Here is an 18,758-nt window from a genome sequence, read left to right as displayed (position 1 = left end):
GACTCAAAGATGACACAATATCCATTCAATTCTATCTAAGTTGGTACTTGAAAGTGCTAATAATCTCTAACACTTCCTATTCACCATATTAATTAACCAAAACAAGCTCTTTGATTAATCCTAACCTTATTAACCTAATCTAAACAAGCTCTTAGGATTAGATTATAAGATTGCATGAAGCTTTATGTGAATGTTCCCAACAACACCCAATACTCCTCATAAGCTCGGGAGTGTAAAAGTGTATGAATAAGATTTACACTAAATTCATTCAATAGAGATCAATTTAATGCTTGTTACTTGTTCAATTTCACAAAACAATTACGGATTTTGTAAAACAGATAACTTGAATGACCTAACCCTAATTCAAATGGCCAATAAGAATCATAATTAGAATCAAACATTCGATTGAAGCAAAATCAAATTCATTAGAATGAAATTAAGAACAAATATCATGTCATATGAATGAAGTCACTACCAAGAAGTCAAAACATGAAATTGGAGAAATTAGGGTTCTAGCCACACATGGCTAGAACAAGATCACAAGTCTACAAGATGAAATTAAGTGTAATTACAACTTACAAAAACAAGAATTAATGTTTCCAAATGATTAACGGACAAACCCTTGCAAACAAGAATACCTTCTTCTAGAAAAAGTTCTTTTATAAAAAGTTCTTTTTACAAAAGGACTTTTAACTCAAAAAAGCAATCCCAAACACACCCCTAGTCTTATAGAGAGATGGATGCAGATTATTATAAAGATGAAGGACAAAACAGTAATTTAACTTAGAGAAGAATTGGGTGCAGGACATGACACGTGTAACTAAGGGATTCTTTTATTAATAAGGGATATATATATATATATATATATATATATATATATATATATATATATATATATATATATATATATATATAGTGGTTCAAATGAGAACCACAAAAGATTAAAAACCCTAAGAACCTCAATTTAATAACTAAATATATATTGTGAATATTATCAAGTTTGTTAAAATCCTGATTTTTGGCTTTTTGGTAAGAAAATGACAAAATCGTAATTTTTTTTAGTCTAATACTTTCGTGCATGCATTCATTTATATTTTAACACAAAACTTTTATAAAATACAACTTTATACAGTCTATTTACAGTTTAATACATAAAATTCACAACTTAACAGAACTTATTTTACACTAATTCTCAAATTCATAGAAATCAAACCCAAACTTTACCACCACCAAATGCCGCCACCAACCACATGTGCCAACATTGCAACAACTTTTTCTTCCAAATGAGATCTGCATATAAAGTCAGACAATGACATGTCAAATACTACATTCATAGTTTAATAAACTGGTTTATTCATCCATTTTGAATTTAATACAAAATAATTATAATAACTAAGGCATTCTTACATACTTATATAACATTAAAATTAAATATATTTACAAGAAATTAATACAATTTTTTTTTACATAAATCATTCATATTTTATTACAAAAATTATTAAAAAAAATCACAGCAACATGTAGTCAATTCATCATTTAATATACTCAATTATCGTTTAATATATAAAATTTAAATCTTAATATAAAAAATTAAAACTTTAATACATAAAAATATCATATTCTTAACTTAAAACATACATTTATACATTAGATCTAACGGTTGGTGTTTTTCAAAATTTAATGTACATAATATTCACAATTTAAATTTTATATAATTTTGTTAAAATTAGAGAAAATCATATATATGTATAATGAATCTTTCTTCTCATATTTCAGAAGCAAATACAAAATTCATAAAAATTTCAAATCTTAATACAGTCAATTCACAGCTTAATACAATAATTTCACAGTTTAATACATAAAATTCACAGCTTAATACAGCAATTCATAGTTTAATCCACAAAAAATATATATGCACGGCTATATTTTTTAACTTAATACTAACAGTTATATGTTCATATCTAGAGGCATTTTTATCTATTAAATTGTGAATTTATTATACTAAGCTGTGAACAAATTTACAACTTTAACACAGTAAATTCACAGTTTAATACAATATATTCACAACTTATTTACAAGTATAATATCATATTTCAGTGTATGAAAAACTCATTTATATTTTAATACATACATACATTATCTCATACTTCATAAGCAAACATCAAAAGAAAAATATATACATGAATCATAAAAAAGGATAACTTATCTGAAATCAACGAAGATGATGAGTGAGAAATAGAAAATATCATTACTCTTCCACTATCGCCACCATTAACAATGCCAAGTATCAGTCTACCATACGTTGCCACCAACCATCGTCACCACAAAGCATCAATGTCAACACCAACAACATCATTCCATAAAAAATCAGAAAATGATTAAAAAAACAAAATTGTGAATTTAATATATTAAGTTGTCAATAAAATTCACAGATTAATACAAAAAAAATCACAATTTAATACAATACATTCAAAGCTCATTTACAAGTATAATCTCATATATGATTCACAATTAATACATACATAAATTATCTCATATTTCAAAAGCAAGCATCCAAGGAATAACATATACATGAATCATAAAAGTGGATAACTTATTTGAAATCATCGAAGAAGATGGGTGAGAAATGTAACATATCCTTACTTAACCATCGTTACCACCAACCACACCGCCAACATCCCTCAAAAATTAGATCTGGATAGAAAAATCAAAATTCACATTTTAATAAAACATTTCAAACACTAATTCTCAACTTAATTCTATATGTTAGACACTAATTCCCAATTGGTGCATAAAAATACACATTCACAACTTAATAACTTACATATTCACAAATTATTACATAAAAACACATATTCACAGCTTAATGACTTTCCAAATTTTTTGGCATTTCATCAAACACCATATGTGCACCATCATTAACTACCACATGCCATTACCTACCACTTGTGTCACTGATGCAATCATCGATTAATCCCAATTAATTATAAAAACTAATATATTCTTACATATTTATACAACACAAAAAATAAATATATTTACAAGAAAATCAATATAAACATACTTACAAAAATCACTCATATTTTAACACAAAAATTTTAAAAATTCACAGCTTAAAAAGATCAATTCATAGTTTTGTACACATAATTTCACAACTTAATATACAAATTTCACTATTTAATATACAAAAATTATACATTCACTTAAAACTTATATTTATACCTTAATATCTATATGCTAGTGTTTCCTTCAAAGTTTAATTACCTAAATATTCACAATATAAATTTTGCATATTTTTTTCAAAACTAGATAAAATTATGTTTGTGTATAATGTTTTCAGTCTCATATTTTAGAAGCAAAAAAAATCATAAAAAATTAACAGCTTAATACAGTCAATGCCTTGCTTAATACATTTAATTCACAATTTAATACAACTAATTCACAACTTAATAAAGTTAATTCAAAGTTTAATACACAAAACTCACAGCTTAATATAGTAAATTCACAACTTAACGCACAAAAAATATACACTCAAAACCCAAATTCTCAACATAAACTTACAGTTCAAGAATTTCATTCACAATTTAATAAAGCAGTTTAGGATTCTCATTCATATTATTCACAACTTAAAAACATACTTGATTTGTAGAAACACACCTTGTGTGCACCATACAAATTTACAATTTAATAAAGCATTTCAGGACTCTGATTTATAGCTTAATCAAACACCTTGTATGCTCTATAAACAAATATTTAGATCAATTTAAAAAACTTATAAAAAATCATGTATTCCCATATTAAAATTAATAAAAAAATTATATATTCACAACATAAAACTTATACTTTCTTATTAATAATAGTTAAAACTAACATTAACACGGCTAAACAATTTATGAAACATTAAAACATCACAAGTCACAACTTAACAAAATAACAAAAATAACAAAAATAACAAAAAAAAAAAAAAAAAAAAACTAAATTCACATTATTTGAGAAAACATCTACAAAATAACATATTCTAAATACAATTCGCATCATAGCAAAAAAACTTAAATTATGAATAACAATTCTACTAAAATATTATAATGAATAAGAAAAGAAACTTAAATTCACAACTTAAAACTTATAAAAAAAAATTTCCATTTACAATTTCAAATTTATAATTTTTTATTAATAACAGTGAAAACTAACTGTAATAGAATCAAACAATAATTGAAACATTAAACCATTAAAACACCACAATTTAGAGTTTAAAAAAAAACAAATTTCACAATTTTTTTTAGAAAACAACTTAAAAATTATATTTAGTTGTTTAATACATCACATTTCTTATTTTGGAGCAACTATAATTTAATATCCAATATTAAGCCCATCATGGTTTTGTGTATGGGTGTGGCATGAGACGCAACAAGTAGAAGAAATAAAAGCGCATCCATTTTCATTCTCATTATGCCGACAATGCGACAACAGCTAGGGGGATACAGCGCATTTTTGTGTCTTATCTTTCTTTTTTCTTTCTTTTTTTGGAACATATATCATACAAATATCATTGATAATTTTATCATGATTTTAATGCTAGTAAAAAATTTAAATTAACAGCTTAACAAAAGCAAAATAATATATATATATATGATACAAAAATCGCCATACTCGATTTAGTGATGTTTCACCGGAGATTAGAGAGAAGAGATAGATATGGAGAAAAGTTAGCGGTGTTTCACCAAAGCGACAAGGCAACAACGGTAGAGGAGGCTGACGGAGATTTTAGATCTAGTCACTCAATGTCACTGAAACTCATAGATTTGAAGACGTAAATAGTAGATCTACAGGCGAAAATCATAGATTTGCCACCGAAGATCTTAGATCTATCATCGGAGAATGTAGATCTGGACCGAAACACTTCAGATCTAAAAGCCTCATCACTTATAAAATAGATTGAAAGCTACGGAGGCGGCAGATTTGGTGGTTTCACCGAACATCAGAGAAAAACATATGCAAATTTGGTGTTAGAAAGCACCGGAGGTGGTGCTTCATGTCAGACCTGATGCAAAAATGACAACTGTTGATCGACATTCGACAACAACAAGCAGGAGCGGTAATAGAACACATCAGCAAGAGTCACAATGACAATGGCGGTGTCGCTGGTGGCGGCGACGACGATGGCGGTGTCACCGGTGACGGCGACAACGGATGTGGGAGGTGGCTGTCGGTGGTAAAAGGAAGGAGGAAGAGATAGTTTCATCTTTGCACTTTACGAAAAAAATGAGAAGTGTGTCAAATCTACTTTCTAGATCTAATATATTTGTTTATAAAACTAGGTTGGGAGTTGTCTTTATTTACAATAATGTCATTTATCTTTTTTAATAATTGATAAAAAAAAATTCTATTTTATAAATTTACATTTATTGACTAGAGATATAAGTGGTTCTTAGGTTCCTAATATTTTTTGATTCTCATTTGAACATTTACATATATATATATATATATACATACTATCTCACTATTTTCAAAAATTGATTCAATATAATAATATTATTTTTTAAGACATTCAAGTCTCTAAGTTTAAAGTACACAAAATCTTCAATATAATAATATTATTTTTAAATCACGCATTTGTATTTGCTAAACTCTTATTTCTTAAACAAATATTCTACAGATTGAATTGGTCATATTGAACCAGTATTCCCTCACTTTCAGCATATTCAAATAAAAAATATGTTAGATTCATTGATGATGTAGCTTAAACCCCATTTTCTCCCAGACGACACCTCCAAACTCAAGTTTAATTCTTCTCTTTTCTTCATCCACTTTTGCTCTTGGCCTCCGAGCACCACACACATACACACGTATAAAAATCCTTCAGTCTCGTGGCTTCCGATGAAAACAACCAGCACGATTTCTATTCTGATTTAGTAAATCAATCGATTCTTTGTGTGTTTATTATAAAATAGGAGAGATTTGGGTCTTTCGGATGAAAACCCTAAACCTATGACTTTGCTGACTCGTAGGTATTTGCTCTGTTTCTGAGATTGTTTTCCTTTCTTGCTCTCAAAGTTTGTCTTCAAATTTCAGAATTGAATGATGAGCTCACACAAATTTAATTGATGGATGAGTGCTTCTAGGTTCATAAAGTGCATCACTGTCGGCGATGGGGCTGTTGGAAAGACATGTCTCTTAATTTCTTACATCGACAATTCTTTTCATACGGTGATTATTTCATTTAATTTCTTCACAATTTCTCTTCTTATTCAATTTTACGAAAGGCATTTCAATGGATTTTCCTGTTTATCCCTAATCTCAACGTATCTTATTCATTTCTTCACAATTTCCTTTTTGTCCCCATCATTGAACTTCGTTTATACGCTTTTCAGTTCATTTCTGCATAATTTATTGTGGATATGGGATGAAGAATTGGTATAATTATCATATTATTAATGGAATTTTACTTATAAAGAAGATTGAAATATATCTTTTTGTTTTCATTGTGTTCCAAATATGATTATCTGCCAATTGTATTTGATAATTTCAGTGCCAATGTCATTGTTAATGGCAGTACTGTCAATCTATGCTTGTGGGATACTGTTGGTAACCTTCTGAAACACCATTAATCATTTCTATGTTCTTGAACTTTAAGGATAATATAGACATTTCATTGAACATGATAGGAAGATTATAAAAAATTAAGATCATTGAGTTATCGTGGTGTTGATGTCTTCATTCTTGCATTTTCTCTCATTAGCAAAGCTAGCTATGAAAACATCTCCAAGAAGGTGAAATCTCTCATGGTCACTTTTACCATTTCACCCTTAAAATAATTCACATTATCTACTGACTGAATATAAATTTTTTTATTTTATTCTCTGTGGATTCTAGAATTAAAACATTATGCCCCTAAAGTCCCGATTGTCCTTGATGGGACCAAAACTGGTTAGTTGTTTCATGATGATTCAGAATTTGATAATTTGTAGAAGCTAAATTGCATTATTTATTCGTTGTATAAAGTTATAAATTAGTTAGTTATAAATAACCAAGATACCCTTACATGTTGATGGAGCAAATATCAAGAAGTGAAAAACCAAAAACATCAAGGTATACATCTAACTCTGTTATCAAAATCATTTTTTCGGTATTTTTAGTTTATTGTAGTATAACTCACTGTAAGATGATTTTCCATTGTTTTTATTGTAATGTTTTAACTAACTGCTCCGAACCTGCTGAATCCTCTCGGTAGTCTTGAGCACCACTTCGGTGCTCCCCATAACTCTCTGACCAACCTCTCCCCAACATATCGGGGTCCTGCACCTCCGTCCGTACAACATCTTGAATGGAGGGTGGTCGATACTCGCGTGGTAGCTGTTGTTGTACGAGAACTCAACCAAGGGAAGATAAGTATCCCAGCTACCACCAAAGTCTAGCACGCATGCCCGCAACATATCCTACAGAGTCTGGATGGTCCGCTCGCTCTGACCATCTGTCTGCGGGTGAAAGGCGGTGCTAAAATGCAAACGAGTACCCAACTCGTCATGAAACCTCTTCCAAAACCTGGAAGTAAAACGCACATCCCTGTCCGAGATAACAGATATTGGCACCCCGTACTGCGCCACAATCTCCCTAATATAGATGTCGGCCAATTTCTCGGCCGAAATGCTCTCCTGAATCGGAATAAAATGAGCACTCTTGGTCAATCGATCCACGATGACCCAAATCGAATCTACTCCACACGCAGTCCTGGGAAGCTTCGTGATAAAATCCATCGTGATATCTTCCCATTTCCACAACGGGATGTCCAACGGCTACATATTTCCACGCGGTCTCTGATGTTCGGCCTTGACCTTCGTGCAGGTCAAGCACCGCTCGACGTACCAAGCCACATCCCGCTTCATGCAGGGCCACCAATAATCTAGACGAAGATCCCTATACATCTTCGTCGCCCCTGGATGAATAGAGAATCGGGATTTATGCCCCTCCTCCATCAACATCTGGCGCACGCCTCCGTGAGACGGCACCCACACCTTTCGGTGTAGTGTCAATAGCCCTTGGCTATCATAATCGAAGGAGGAAACCTGACCCACCACACGCTCGCTCTCCCGATGCTCCTCCTTGATAGCCTCCTGTTGAGCCTCCCAAATTTGCTCCAACAGAGGAGTCACCACAGTCACCCTCATGCAAACATCCTTGATCGGCTCCGCCTTGCGGCTAAGCGCATCGGCCACCACATTGGCCTTCCCCGGGTGGTAAAGGATCTTACAATCATAATCCTTCACCACGTCCAACCACCGACGCTGCCTCATGTTCAGATTCGGCTAATCCATGAGGTACCTCAAACTCTTGCGGTCCATGTAGATGGTGCACTGGACTCCATAGAGGTAATGTCGCCAAATCTTGAGGGCGAAAACAACTGCCCCCAACTCCAAATCATGCGTCGGGTAGTTTGCCTCATGAGGCTTCAGCTGCCTCGAGGCATAAGCAATGACATGCCCCCTATGCATCAATACTGCGCCCAGGCCTGAGATCGACGCATCACAATAAACCACAAAATCCTCTACGCCCTCTGGCAGGGCTAATATTGGCGCCTCGCACAATCTCTGTCTCAGCGTCTCAAACGCAGCCTGTTGCTCGGGTCCCCACCGAAAGACCACGACTTTCTTCGTCAGCCGCATCAGGGGTACGGCTATCTTGAAGAAATCCTGAATGAATCTCCGATAGTAGCCTGCTAATCCTAGGAAACTCCGAATCTCAGATGGAGACTTAGGAACCTCCCATCTCATCACGGCCTCGACCTTGGCCGGGTCGACTAGAATCCCGTTCTGGTTGACAAGGTGTCCGAGAAATTGCACCTCGCACAACCAAAACTCGCACTTAGAGAACTTGGAATACAAGATCTCTCTCCTCAGGGTCTCCAAAACCTCTCTCAGATGCCCCTCATGCTCCTCCTGTGTCTTGGAATAAACCAAGATGTCGTCAATGAAAACTATCACAGATCGATCCAGCATCGGTCTGCATACGCGGTTCATGAGGTCCATGAACGCGGCAGGAGCATTGGTGAGCCCAAACGGCATCACCACGAACTCATAATGTCCATAGCGCATCCGAAACGCGGTCTTCTGCGCATCCTCCTCTCTGACCCTCATCTGATGATAACCTGAACGCAAATCGATCTTGGAAAACCAAGACGCTCCCTGAAGCTGGTCAAAGAGATCATCAATCCTCGGGAGTGGGTATCGATTATTCACCGTTACCTTGTTCATCCCGGTAATCTATACACATCCAATGCGACCCGTCCTTCTTTTTCACGAACAGAATCGGGGCTCCCCAGGGTTAACTGCTCGGTCGAATGAATCCCTTGTCTAACAGCTCCTGTAAGTGCGTAGACAACTCCTGCATCTCAGGAGGAGCCAACCGATACGGTGCCTTGGCTATTGGAGCCGCACCAGGAACGAGGTCAATCCTGAACTCCATCTGCGAAATCTCGCACCACCGGAACCTCGCTCACTGTCACCTTACCCACCTCCCGGGTATCCATCACATACGCGACATAACCTGCGCATCCCTGCTGAAGGTATCGTCTAGCCCTCGCTGCTAAACAGACTGAGGGTCCACGCTGTGGCCTCTCGCCGTGGATCACCAACTCTCCCCCGCTTGGGGTCCTGGCCCGCACCAGCTGCTATGCGCAATCTATCACCGCCCCATTAGGGCTCAACCAATTCATGCCTATAATCACCTTGTTCGCACGCAACGGAATGGGAACCAGGTCCACCAGATAACGCTCCTCAAATAACCTCAAAACACAATCCCTGAACACTGCTGATGCTTGCACCGATCGATCATCAGCAATCTCTACCTCTAAAGGGCAATCCAACATGCCCGAAGACTCAGCGAACTTCTTGCTAAGCACAAAGGAAACAAACGATCAGGTAGCACCCGAGTCGAACAACACCTGGACTGGGATACCGTTCACATGGAACGATCCCAACACATATAAATACATAAACCGAGCACATATCAACACTATAACATCATATAAATAATGAGAAGGAAAGAAGCATACCCGTCACCACATCGGGTGCAGCGCGTGCCTCCTCGGCAGTCAGCTGAAATACCCGACTCCTCACCACTGGAGCCTCTGCCTTGCCCTGCCGGCCATCCGTGATCCGCAGGGTCGCTGGAGCTGGCGCCTTTACCGGCGCTGGAACTGTCAGTTAGGGGCAATTGGCCTTTTGTGGCCCCTCTGGTTGCAGTGGAAGCACAACAACTCAGACGTCTGAATAACTGCTGTCGGAGCAGTTCAATCTCTGCTAAAGTTCCCAGGCTTGCCGCACTTATAGCAGCCTGATGATCCCGACCTGCACGCCCCCTCGTGTGTCTTGCCGCATTTCCTGCAGCGAACCCGTCCCTGTTGGCCTTTCGGCCCGACATCTAATCCCTTGGGCTTCTTCCCCGAAGTCCCTCCTGGCTGTCCCTCTTCCGCCTTCCGTTTCCGGATGTGCTCCAAATCTATCTCCCTCTCCCTCGCCCTGGTAATCATGGAGTCCAAGGTAGGGCAAGCTGAAAAACTAACGTGCTCCCGGATATCAGCCCGGAGCATATCATGATAGCGGGTCCTCCTCATGTCCTCATCGCCCGCGTACTGGGGCACCAGTAGTGACCTCTCCCGGAACTTGGCGGTGATCTCCGCCACAGTCTCCGTCGTCTGTCTCATGTCCAAAAACTCCCTGGCCAGCTGCTGAAGCTTGACAGCCGGCGCAAACTCTGTCCTGAATCTAGTCTCAAAATCTGACCAGGTCATAGCCTCGATCGCTGAGGCTCCCAACGAGTCACCCACTGACTCCCACCAGTCTCGAGCTCAGTCTCGTAAGCACCCTGCCGCATACCTCACCTTCGACCCCTCGGGGCAGAAGCTAGTCAACTGTGCAGACTCGATGTCTGCAATCTATCGTCTGGCAGCTATGGGGTCCTTCGCCCCATGAAAGTCTGGTGCACCACTGTCCCGAAAGTCCTTGAAGGACAGTGTGCGAGATCCCAACTGGCCAAATGCCATGTCACTCCTGAATGCCCGGAGGCGATCCTCCATCATCTCCAATATCCCCTCCTTGATCGACCCGAAGATAATGGGGGTTGACTCAAGGATACCTCTGGTGATCTCAGACGCGATGAACTCGCGCAGCCTCTCATCTCCTGGCTTGGAACCTGATCCCGAACCCGATCCCTCTCCTGAACTACCAACTGTTAGCGATACTGATACCCCTGGAGGGATCCCACCCACTACAAGTTCCCTGGTCTTATCTTAGCCTTCCTCGGTTTGGGTACGGATCCTCTGCTTTCAGTAGTACGGGCTCATACTACCTTCAACATCTATCCGTACCTTCCCCAAAGACCGTCTTGACTCAACCAGGTCCCTTCCACTACCGTTGATCACTGCTACTCTTTATCCTAGGCTTACCCTAGGAAACCTCTGACTCCACCCAACCCAGTCCTCAGCTGCTGAAGGCCTCTTGGTGATGCCAATTAACTATTACCTGAATACAATCACATGTGATGAGGCTCGGATAATCCTTCGAGTAAGGGACTCATCTCTACAACGGTTAGGACTCAAACAAGAGCTACGCAATAGAGTCAAATCCAACACTCTGAGATTATTCAACCCTGATCACATGTGACTTTAACGTATTCACCTAACAGTTAACTCCCATCACTTCAAAGCCCACATAGCACAAAGCAAACAACATTTGGACATAAGGAAAACAATCTCAAGCAACTCTATCCTCGTAGAGAAAACTGAACTAGCATACAATGCTAAACTCGTACTATCAGGAATAACCTAAACAGGCTACCCTACTGCTATCTACTCAACTCTGGCACGTAACTCTTTCATATCTTGAAGCACATAAAGCAAGCACATAAGGCATCACTCCTAGATCCTTAGTCCTATTCTAGCATGCTGTTCTACAGAGACTGATAAACATAAATAAATTTGTATGGGTACATTGGGGAATACTTACTTGAGCTCGGTCGGACGCGCACATCACACACTTTGTTCTTTCTTAAACCCCACTACTTAGCCTTTTAGAAAACATTTTCTCTTTCCAAAATCTTTTAATCCCTCGATTTGAGTTCAAACACCCCCGAAGGTGTGTCTGAATCCCTCAAACCAGGGCTCTGATACCAACTTGTAACGACCCAATTTTCACGTCCAGAAATTTCGTTTTTTAAAACTTTACTTAGAAAACACTAATAATTAAAACATTGTTTAATCAAACCATTTCACATCGAAAACCCAAATTTGAAATCCACAACATGTAAACAACCAAAATATCAGAGTATCAATCCCAGAATAAACTCATAACTGCGGAAACAAGAGTGTGTGTGATATGTCGCTACCGCGCCGTCTCCTTTCCCTTAGCTGAAGAGGTACTTGAAACCAAAACTGAAAACTGTAAGCACGAAGCTTAGTGAGTTCCCCCACTGTACCACATACCATATAATCACATAACATACATAAATTGTCAGGCATATCTGGGTGCCCGACCTACCCCTTCGGTCCTCTCGACCGGATACTGCCCAACATATCTGGGTGCTGGCCTCCCCCTTCGGTCCTCTCGATCGGATACTGCCTAGAATATCTGGGTGCTGGCCTCCCCTTCGGTCCTCTCGACCGGATACTGCCTAGCATATCTGGGTGCTGGCCTCCCCTTCGGTCCTCTCGACTGGATACTGGGGAAACTATTTCTCCCATCTACTACTACCACATAACATGTATCACAATATCAGAATCTATCTAACATGGCTGGGTATGACTACCCCTTCGGCCCTACCGACCGGATATCTTGGGGACTATCTCCCCCTACTATCACTAGCACATAAATACAACACAGGTAGTAGTAATCCCTTAGATGAATATCAGAGAGACAATCATCTACATACAACTCCTACTGGTGGGCCGACATTGTGGCAGTAGACCCACCGCTACTGGAAGGTAACTCACCTCAAAGTAGCTGCTGATTTGATCGGAAACTGACTGTCTACTGCTGTTGCGGACGCCCTCCGGCTATAATTCCCACAAAACGATCAGTCAAACACTGCTAGATGTACTTAGGGTAAAATGACCCGTTTACCCTTGACCAAGTCGAAATCCAAGTCATAGTCAACTTCCAGTTGACTGGACTCGCCGAGTTCGTGAGCAACTCGCCGAGTCCTTCCCTTACTAATCCGGTCCTACTCGCCAAGTCCCTCTCCCCACTCACTGAGTCACCCTTGACTCACCACTCGGGACTATGGGACCGACTCGAGTACTGACTCGTCGAGTTCGCGAGCAACTCACCGAGTTCCTCGAGCGGATCCCCTACTCGTTTCCAATCCACACCAGAACACCCCATACGAGGGTTTGGGGTTTTGGGGACTTCGCTACACGGTTAATTCCGCATGCGGTTATGAAGGGTTGACCCTTCAACGCTTAAACCCCTCTTGCTCTGCGAAAGTTCATATGACTCGCCGAGTTTGAAGAACAACTCGACGAGCTCCATGCAATCTTCATAGGACTCGTCGAGTTGTTCATCCAACTCGCCGAGTCTACGACCATCTTCATAGAACTCGCCGAGTTCCACTTTGGGACTCGCCGAGTTCCTCGACCCATTTCCCAAGTAGGCCAGATCTGAGACATGCAATGCTTCAAAACCACAGATCTAAGGTCCTAGGGCATGTTTACCACGTAAAGTTGCAAACTTTACGTGCATGCACGACCTTATGAGCTCAAACATGCAATTCCAAGCTCTTTAAGAGGTCCTACACTCAATAGGGACCTCAATCACCTCAACCACAGAGACTTTATGCTACTAGGATGTCCTAAAGGTCCAAATCCGAAGTCCTAGCAGAACATTAACCATAAACACATAGAGATTTAGGTGCTTAGGGCTTAAAACCTCTTTTTAGGGACAAGAAGGGGATTCAATGAACTAAAGATCAAGGTAGGAACTTTTCTACCTGAATAGAATCCCTTCACAAAGTAGATTCCAGATCTTCTTCCCTTCTTGCACTCTTCAACCTTCACCTTCTTCTCCCAAGCTCCAAACCACCTTCACAATGCTAAAAATCACCCACAAGGACACAAAGGGGGCTAGGGTTTCGTTCTATAGATCTCTGGGAGTGCTAGGGGAATTGGAGGCTGGGTTAGATCGTTTAAATATGGTACAAACACCTGGGTTAGGGTTTCAGTCCAGACAGGGTCTACTCGCCGAGTCCCACGAGCCTACTCGCCGAGTAGACAGAGCTGATCCCGTGACTAGTCCTGCTCCTACCCGGCGAGTTAGCCCTTCTACTCGTCGAGTCCAAGATTAAAATGCAATTCATACGGAGGGTTAATAATCAAGAATACATACCAGGAACCAGATGTTACACCATCACTGCCTCCACTACTACTACCACCTCCAGCACCACCACCGCCTCCGCATCCACCTCTATCATCACCACCTCGACCACTACCTCAACTACTATTACCACATCCTCATTCCCCTCTATCACCATTACTACCACCACCACTACTGCCTTCGTCGCCAACACATTCACCACTGCCACTATCTTTGCCTCCACCTCCACATTATCCATCTCCTACACCCCTGTCACCGCCAACACCACCTCCTTCATCACTACCACTACCTCTACCATCACCTCCATCGTCTCCACCACCACTACCTATACCTCGTCCGTCGCCGCCACAACCAACGTTGGTGGCAAAGGCGGAGTCGATGATAAAGGTGGCAGTGATGGTGATGGTGATGCTGACAGTCGGCGAAGATGGAGATTGAGGTAGTGGCAACGATGGTAAAGGTGGTGGTGGTGGTGATGGCAGGCAAAGGCGAAGATCATGGTGGTAGGGGTGGTGGAGATGGTGGTGGTGGAGGAGGTGATAGGGGAGGTTATTTTTTTGTTCACATTTACTCTTTTTCTTTTTGTATATTATATATCATCCAACTTGTTCAAACTGTTTACATATTACCATTTTATTTATAGTAGCACGTCACAAGGGTAATATGTACACATGTTCAACAAGTTGGATGGTATATGGTGTAAAAAATGATTAAATGTGAAAAAAATCAATAGTTCATTACTCCTTATAAGTCATTTCCCCTTTTTTATATTAACTTAACATCCATTAAGGAAGGTCAGAATGGCTCGGTTGGCCGAATTTGGGTTGGTGGTACCATTGTAATGCTTTCAAAGTTTCGCTTTTAACACAATAAAAAAATATTTTAGAGTAAAATTATATTTAAAAAAAAACAAATTGAAGAGACTTTTTGTTGATATATTTTTTTCTAAAAACATAAAACATATGTATATATATATTTTTAAAAAGCATATTAATATTTCTAAAAATATATTTATACTTTTGAAAACACATATTTTTATGTATAATAGTTAAAAAAAAAGACTTGAGTGGAAACATAAAAAATATGTAAAGTTAAGGATTTTCTTGCAAAAAAAAATTTATGATAACTTGGAAACGTGTATGATAGCATGTAAAAAACAAAAATAAAAAGAAAAAAACTTGCAAAGTTATATCTTTAACGCACTAAAAAGTAATGTTACCGTACAACTGAATTTTTTAAAATAAAAAACTTAAAGATTTTTTTTTCTTAATATCCATTTTTAAAATTAAATTAAATTTAATACCAAGCACACTGATAAATGAAGCCGCTCTAAAAATGATTTATGTGAAAAGAAAAGAAAAAAATGAATAGTACCGACACTCAATATTGAAGCATGTGATCTGAACTTTGACAATTTTATTATAGAGTGTTTCATATCAAGTCATCACCTTTTAGTAGACCTAGCAATCCACGAATCTGTGAGAAAAACGACACAATACGAATACACGACACGAATACATCTTGGAAATTAAGATAAAATTTATCTCTCATCATGTAATCATATCATGTTAAATTCGTAGCTGATACGTTTTCATGATACGAAACAGGAATTGTGAGATCTACCTTTTAGGCCACCTTGAATTTACTTTATTAGTGATTTTGAAAGAGAGACAATGGATTGATGAATAAATTTTATTAGCAAATTTAAAATTCATAATATATAAGTATAACCGCAAATACATAGAGGTAAACGAAATACTTTTACAAATTGGAATTCAAGTTATTTGTACGATAGGAGATGGTTTACATTTATCTAATATGCTGATGATTACACCCATGTTTTTAGATCAAAAGAGAGCCTTCCATGACTGTGATGGCTTTACCTCGAAGAAGTACTCTTTGACTCTTCATATCTAGATGTATATCTAAAATGCCACTTCTAGGTGAAGCCTGATGAGTAGAAAACAGACAAACGAGTGTAAGTAGATAGAGTAGGTAGTTAAAAGTCATATGAAAAATAATAATTTATGGTGACATATAATTGTAGAGAGAGAAAGAGAGATACTTGATATGCAAGAAAATCAGATTTCCCCAACTTGTCGTTCCAATAGGCTGCTAGGGCACAATGTGCACTCCCGCAAACAGGATCCTAAAAGAGAAATAAGTAATACTCAAGATCAAACAATTATGCTACTACTAACAACATGAACATGATGAAAGAAAATAAATCAATATAATTACCTCATCAATACCATATTTAGGGCAAAAGAAGCGAGTATAACAGTCAAAGCCTGATCCATTAGGTGCAAGCCCTGTAATTACTATCCCTCTGCCTGGTGCTTTTTTGATCTTATCAAGTTGCGGCTCAAAGTCCACAACTTCCTTTGCTGATGGAAGCACCACCTGCAGGAAAAGAACAACGAAAGATAACTTTTATCAACTCTATTCACATTCAATGAGTGTATATAAGAGAAATTTTAATACATACAAGGATGTCATTCGATGCTATCTTCTTTACATCAAAAATAGAAACACCATTCAGTATTTCAGAAATTGCTGAAACCTCAAGATCATTGAAATCTGAAACTGCCACAACAGGGAAGTTCAATTCGATCAATAAGCTGGATTGTGCAACATAATTTTCAGCGACTGATGAGTCCTTAATCCTTCTTTCAGGAACTTTTTTGGCAGTCAAAATTCCAGAAAGGGTTGAGAATTCAATTGTGTTATTAGATTTCACCAAACCAGACTCATAAAGGAAGTGCGAAGCTGCTAATGTTGCATGACCACAAAGTTGCACCTAACACCCGAATGGAACAAATCAAGAATATTAATACAGCTAAATAAACGTATAAAGGCGGTTATATATAGAAATTCAAACTGATAATCACCTCAGTTACAGGAGTGAACCATCTGAGCTTGAATCTAGGGTTCTCCGAGCGGTGGTCGACGATCGGAGTCAAGAAACCAGTCTGGGATAAATTGAATTCAGTCGCAACTGACTGCAACCACTTATCATCTTTCTCTATGCCTTCTAACCAACACACGGCCGCCGGATTGCCTTTAAACGCCGTCTCGGTAAATGCATCCACCTGTTTCCCAGAGAAAAACATTGGATCAAGTACCACTCTAGCTCTCGATTGATAAAGCAATATGCAGCTCATATACTAACGGATCGTTGTGTGTGTGTGTGCAGTGTGCTTGGCGGAGATTAAAACAAGGAACTTACCACGCAGTACTTGACAAGCTTCTTCACCATTTTTAGCGATAACTCTTCAGGTCAATGTCCGCCGCTCTCCGCCGGAATCGACACCTTCGTTTGATTATCCGTCTGGTTTTCCCGTCCTGACCACTATGTCCGATAGAAGAAAAAGAAAGAGTACGTTATGTAAAGACAAAACTGCACAAATGGTCCTATGGTTTGCTTAAAATTACATTTTGATCCAAAAAAATTTGGACTAGCACTAGAGATCCAAACTTTTCATTTTGTTGCTTGTTTAGTCCATTTTATTCTGATTTTTTTTCAAAATGACGGATTTGCCCATGTTAATATGATTTTCTTTTTTGTTTTCTTAATTGTTTTTTGTGATTCTGATTTTCAGATTTAAAAAAATAAAAAATAAAAATACATCACTCTCTTTCTCTCCAATCACCCATCTTCTTCTTCCTGAGAATTGTCCAGATGAACAAAAAAAAACACCTAGAACAAATTGTTGAACACGTCAATTCTCAATGGAGATAGAGAAAAGAGAATGAGAAATCAAATCTAAGGTTAGTCTTCTCCATCTGTTTTCAGATATGTTCGTCTTCTCCATCTATTTTCATATCTATTTGTGTTCTTCATCATTGTCAGGATCAATACCACACCCTTCTCAGTTCATCTTTACCATATGTGGCTCGATTTTCAGTGTCATCGAAAAATCCACCCCAACCACACCCTCCACTCCTCTAGTACCACGGTATCAGAAGACGAAATAGAGGGCTAATCGAATAACGGAGAAAGAAGAAAACGAAATCAGATCGATTTCATGGGTTCTTGGGCTCTTCATTTGAACACACAGACAATGATCTGAAGATGAAATGACAGAGGAAAACCCCTGAATCGAAATCTGCTTCTCTACCTCATCTCTCTGACGATAGTCTTCAGTCTTGAGCTCATGTCTGATCTCCTCCTCAGACAAGAACAGATCTGAGCTAGTGAAGTCTGAAATCCTTCTTCAGATCTGTCAATCTGAAACCCCTCCTCCTCTTCATATCTAGTCATCTAACTTTCTTTCATCTTTTTTATTCCTGTAAACAACCATCAAAGCATAAATCCAATTACACTTAATCGATTTCCATATGAAGATGAGAGATGAACACCCAATAATCGATTTCTAAAAATTTAGAACACGCACA

General features: G+C 38.4%; 1 protein-coding gene and 1 long non-coding RNA gene across 2 annotated transcripts; one reads left to right on the top strand and one right to left on the bottom strand.

Annotated features, from left to right (window-relative positions):
- Positions 1 to 16,038: 16,038 nt before the first annotated feature.
- LOC145048691 (uncharacterized) lies at positions 16,039 to 17,728 on the bottom strand. The gene is made up of 6 exons (XM_078997279.1): positions 17,590 to 17,728; positions 17,252 to 17,452; positions 16,849 to 17,160; positions 16,602 to 16,763; positions 16,426 to 16,509; positions 16,039 to 16,310 (listed from the first exon to the last, which is right to left on the bottom strand). Exons 1-6 carry the CDS (start codon positions 17,617 to 17,619, stop codon positions 16,203 to 16,205), a joined length of 897 nt encoding a protein of 298 aa, XP_078853405.1. The 5' UTR covers positions 17,620 to 17,728; the 3' UTR covers positions 16,039 to 16,202.
- LOC145048692 (uncharacterized) lies at positions 17,394 to 18,755 on the top strand. The gene is made up of 3 exons (XR_013683002.1): positions 17,394 to 17,481; positions 17,557 to 18,131; positions 18,214 to 18,755. It is a non-coding gene; the product is annotated as an uncharacterized LOC145048692 (long non-coding RNA).
- Positions 18,756 to 18,758: the final 3 nt, after the last annotated feature.

Source organism: Lactuca saligna, chromosome 5 (genome assembly GCF_052625555.1).
Source record: "Lactuca saligna cultivar CGN05327 chromosome 5, ASM5262555v1, whole genome shotgun sequence".
NCBI lineage: Eukaryota > Viridiplantae > Streptophyta > Magnoliopsida > Asterales > Asteraceae > Lactuca > Lactuca saligna.
This window is presented reverse-complemented; position numbering and strand designations above follow the sequence as displayed.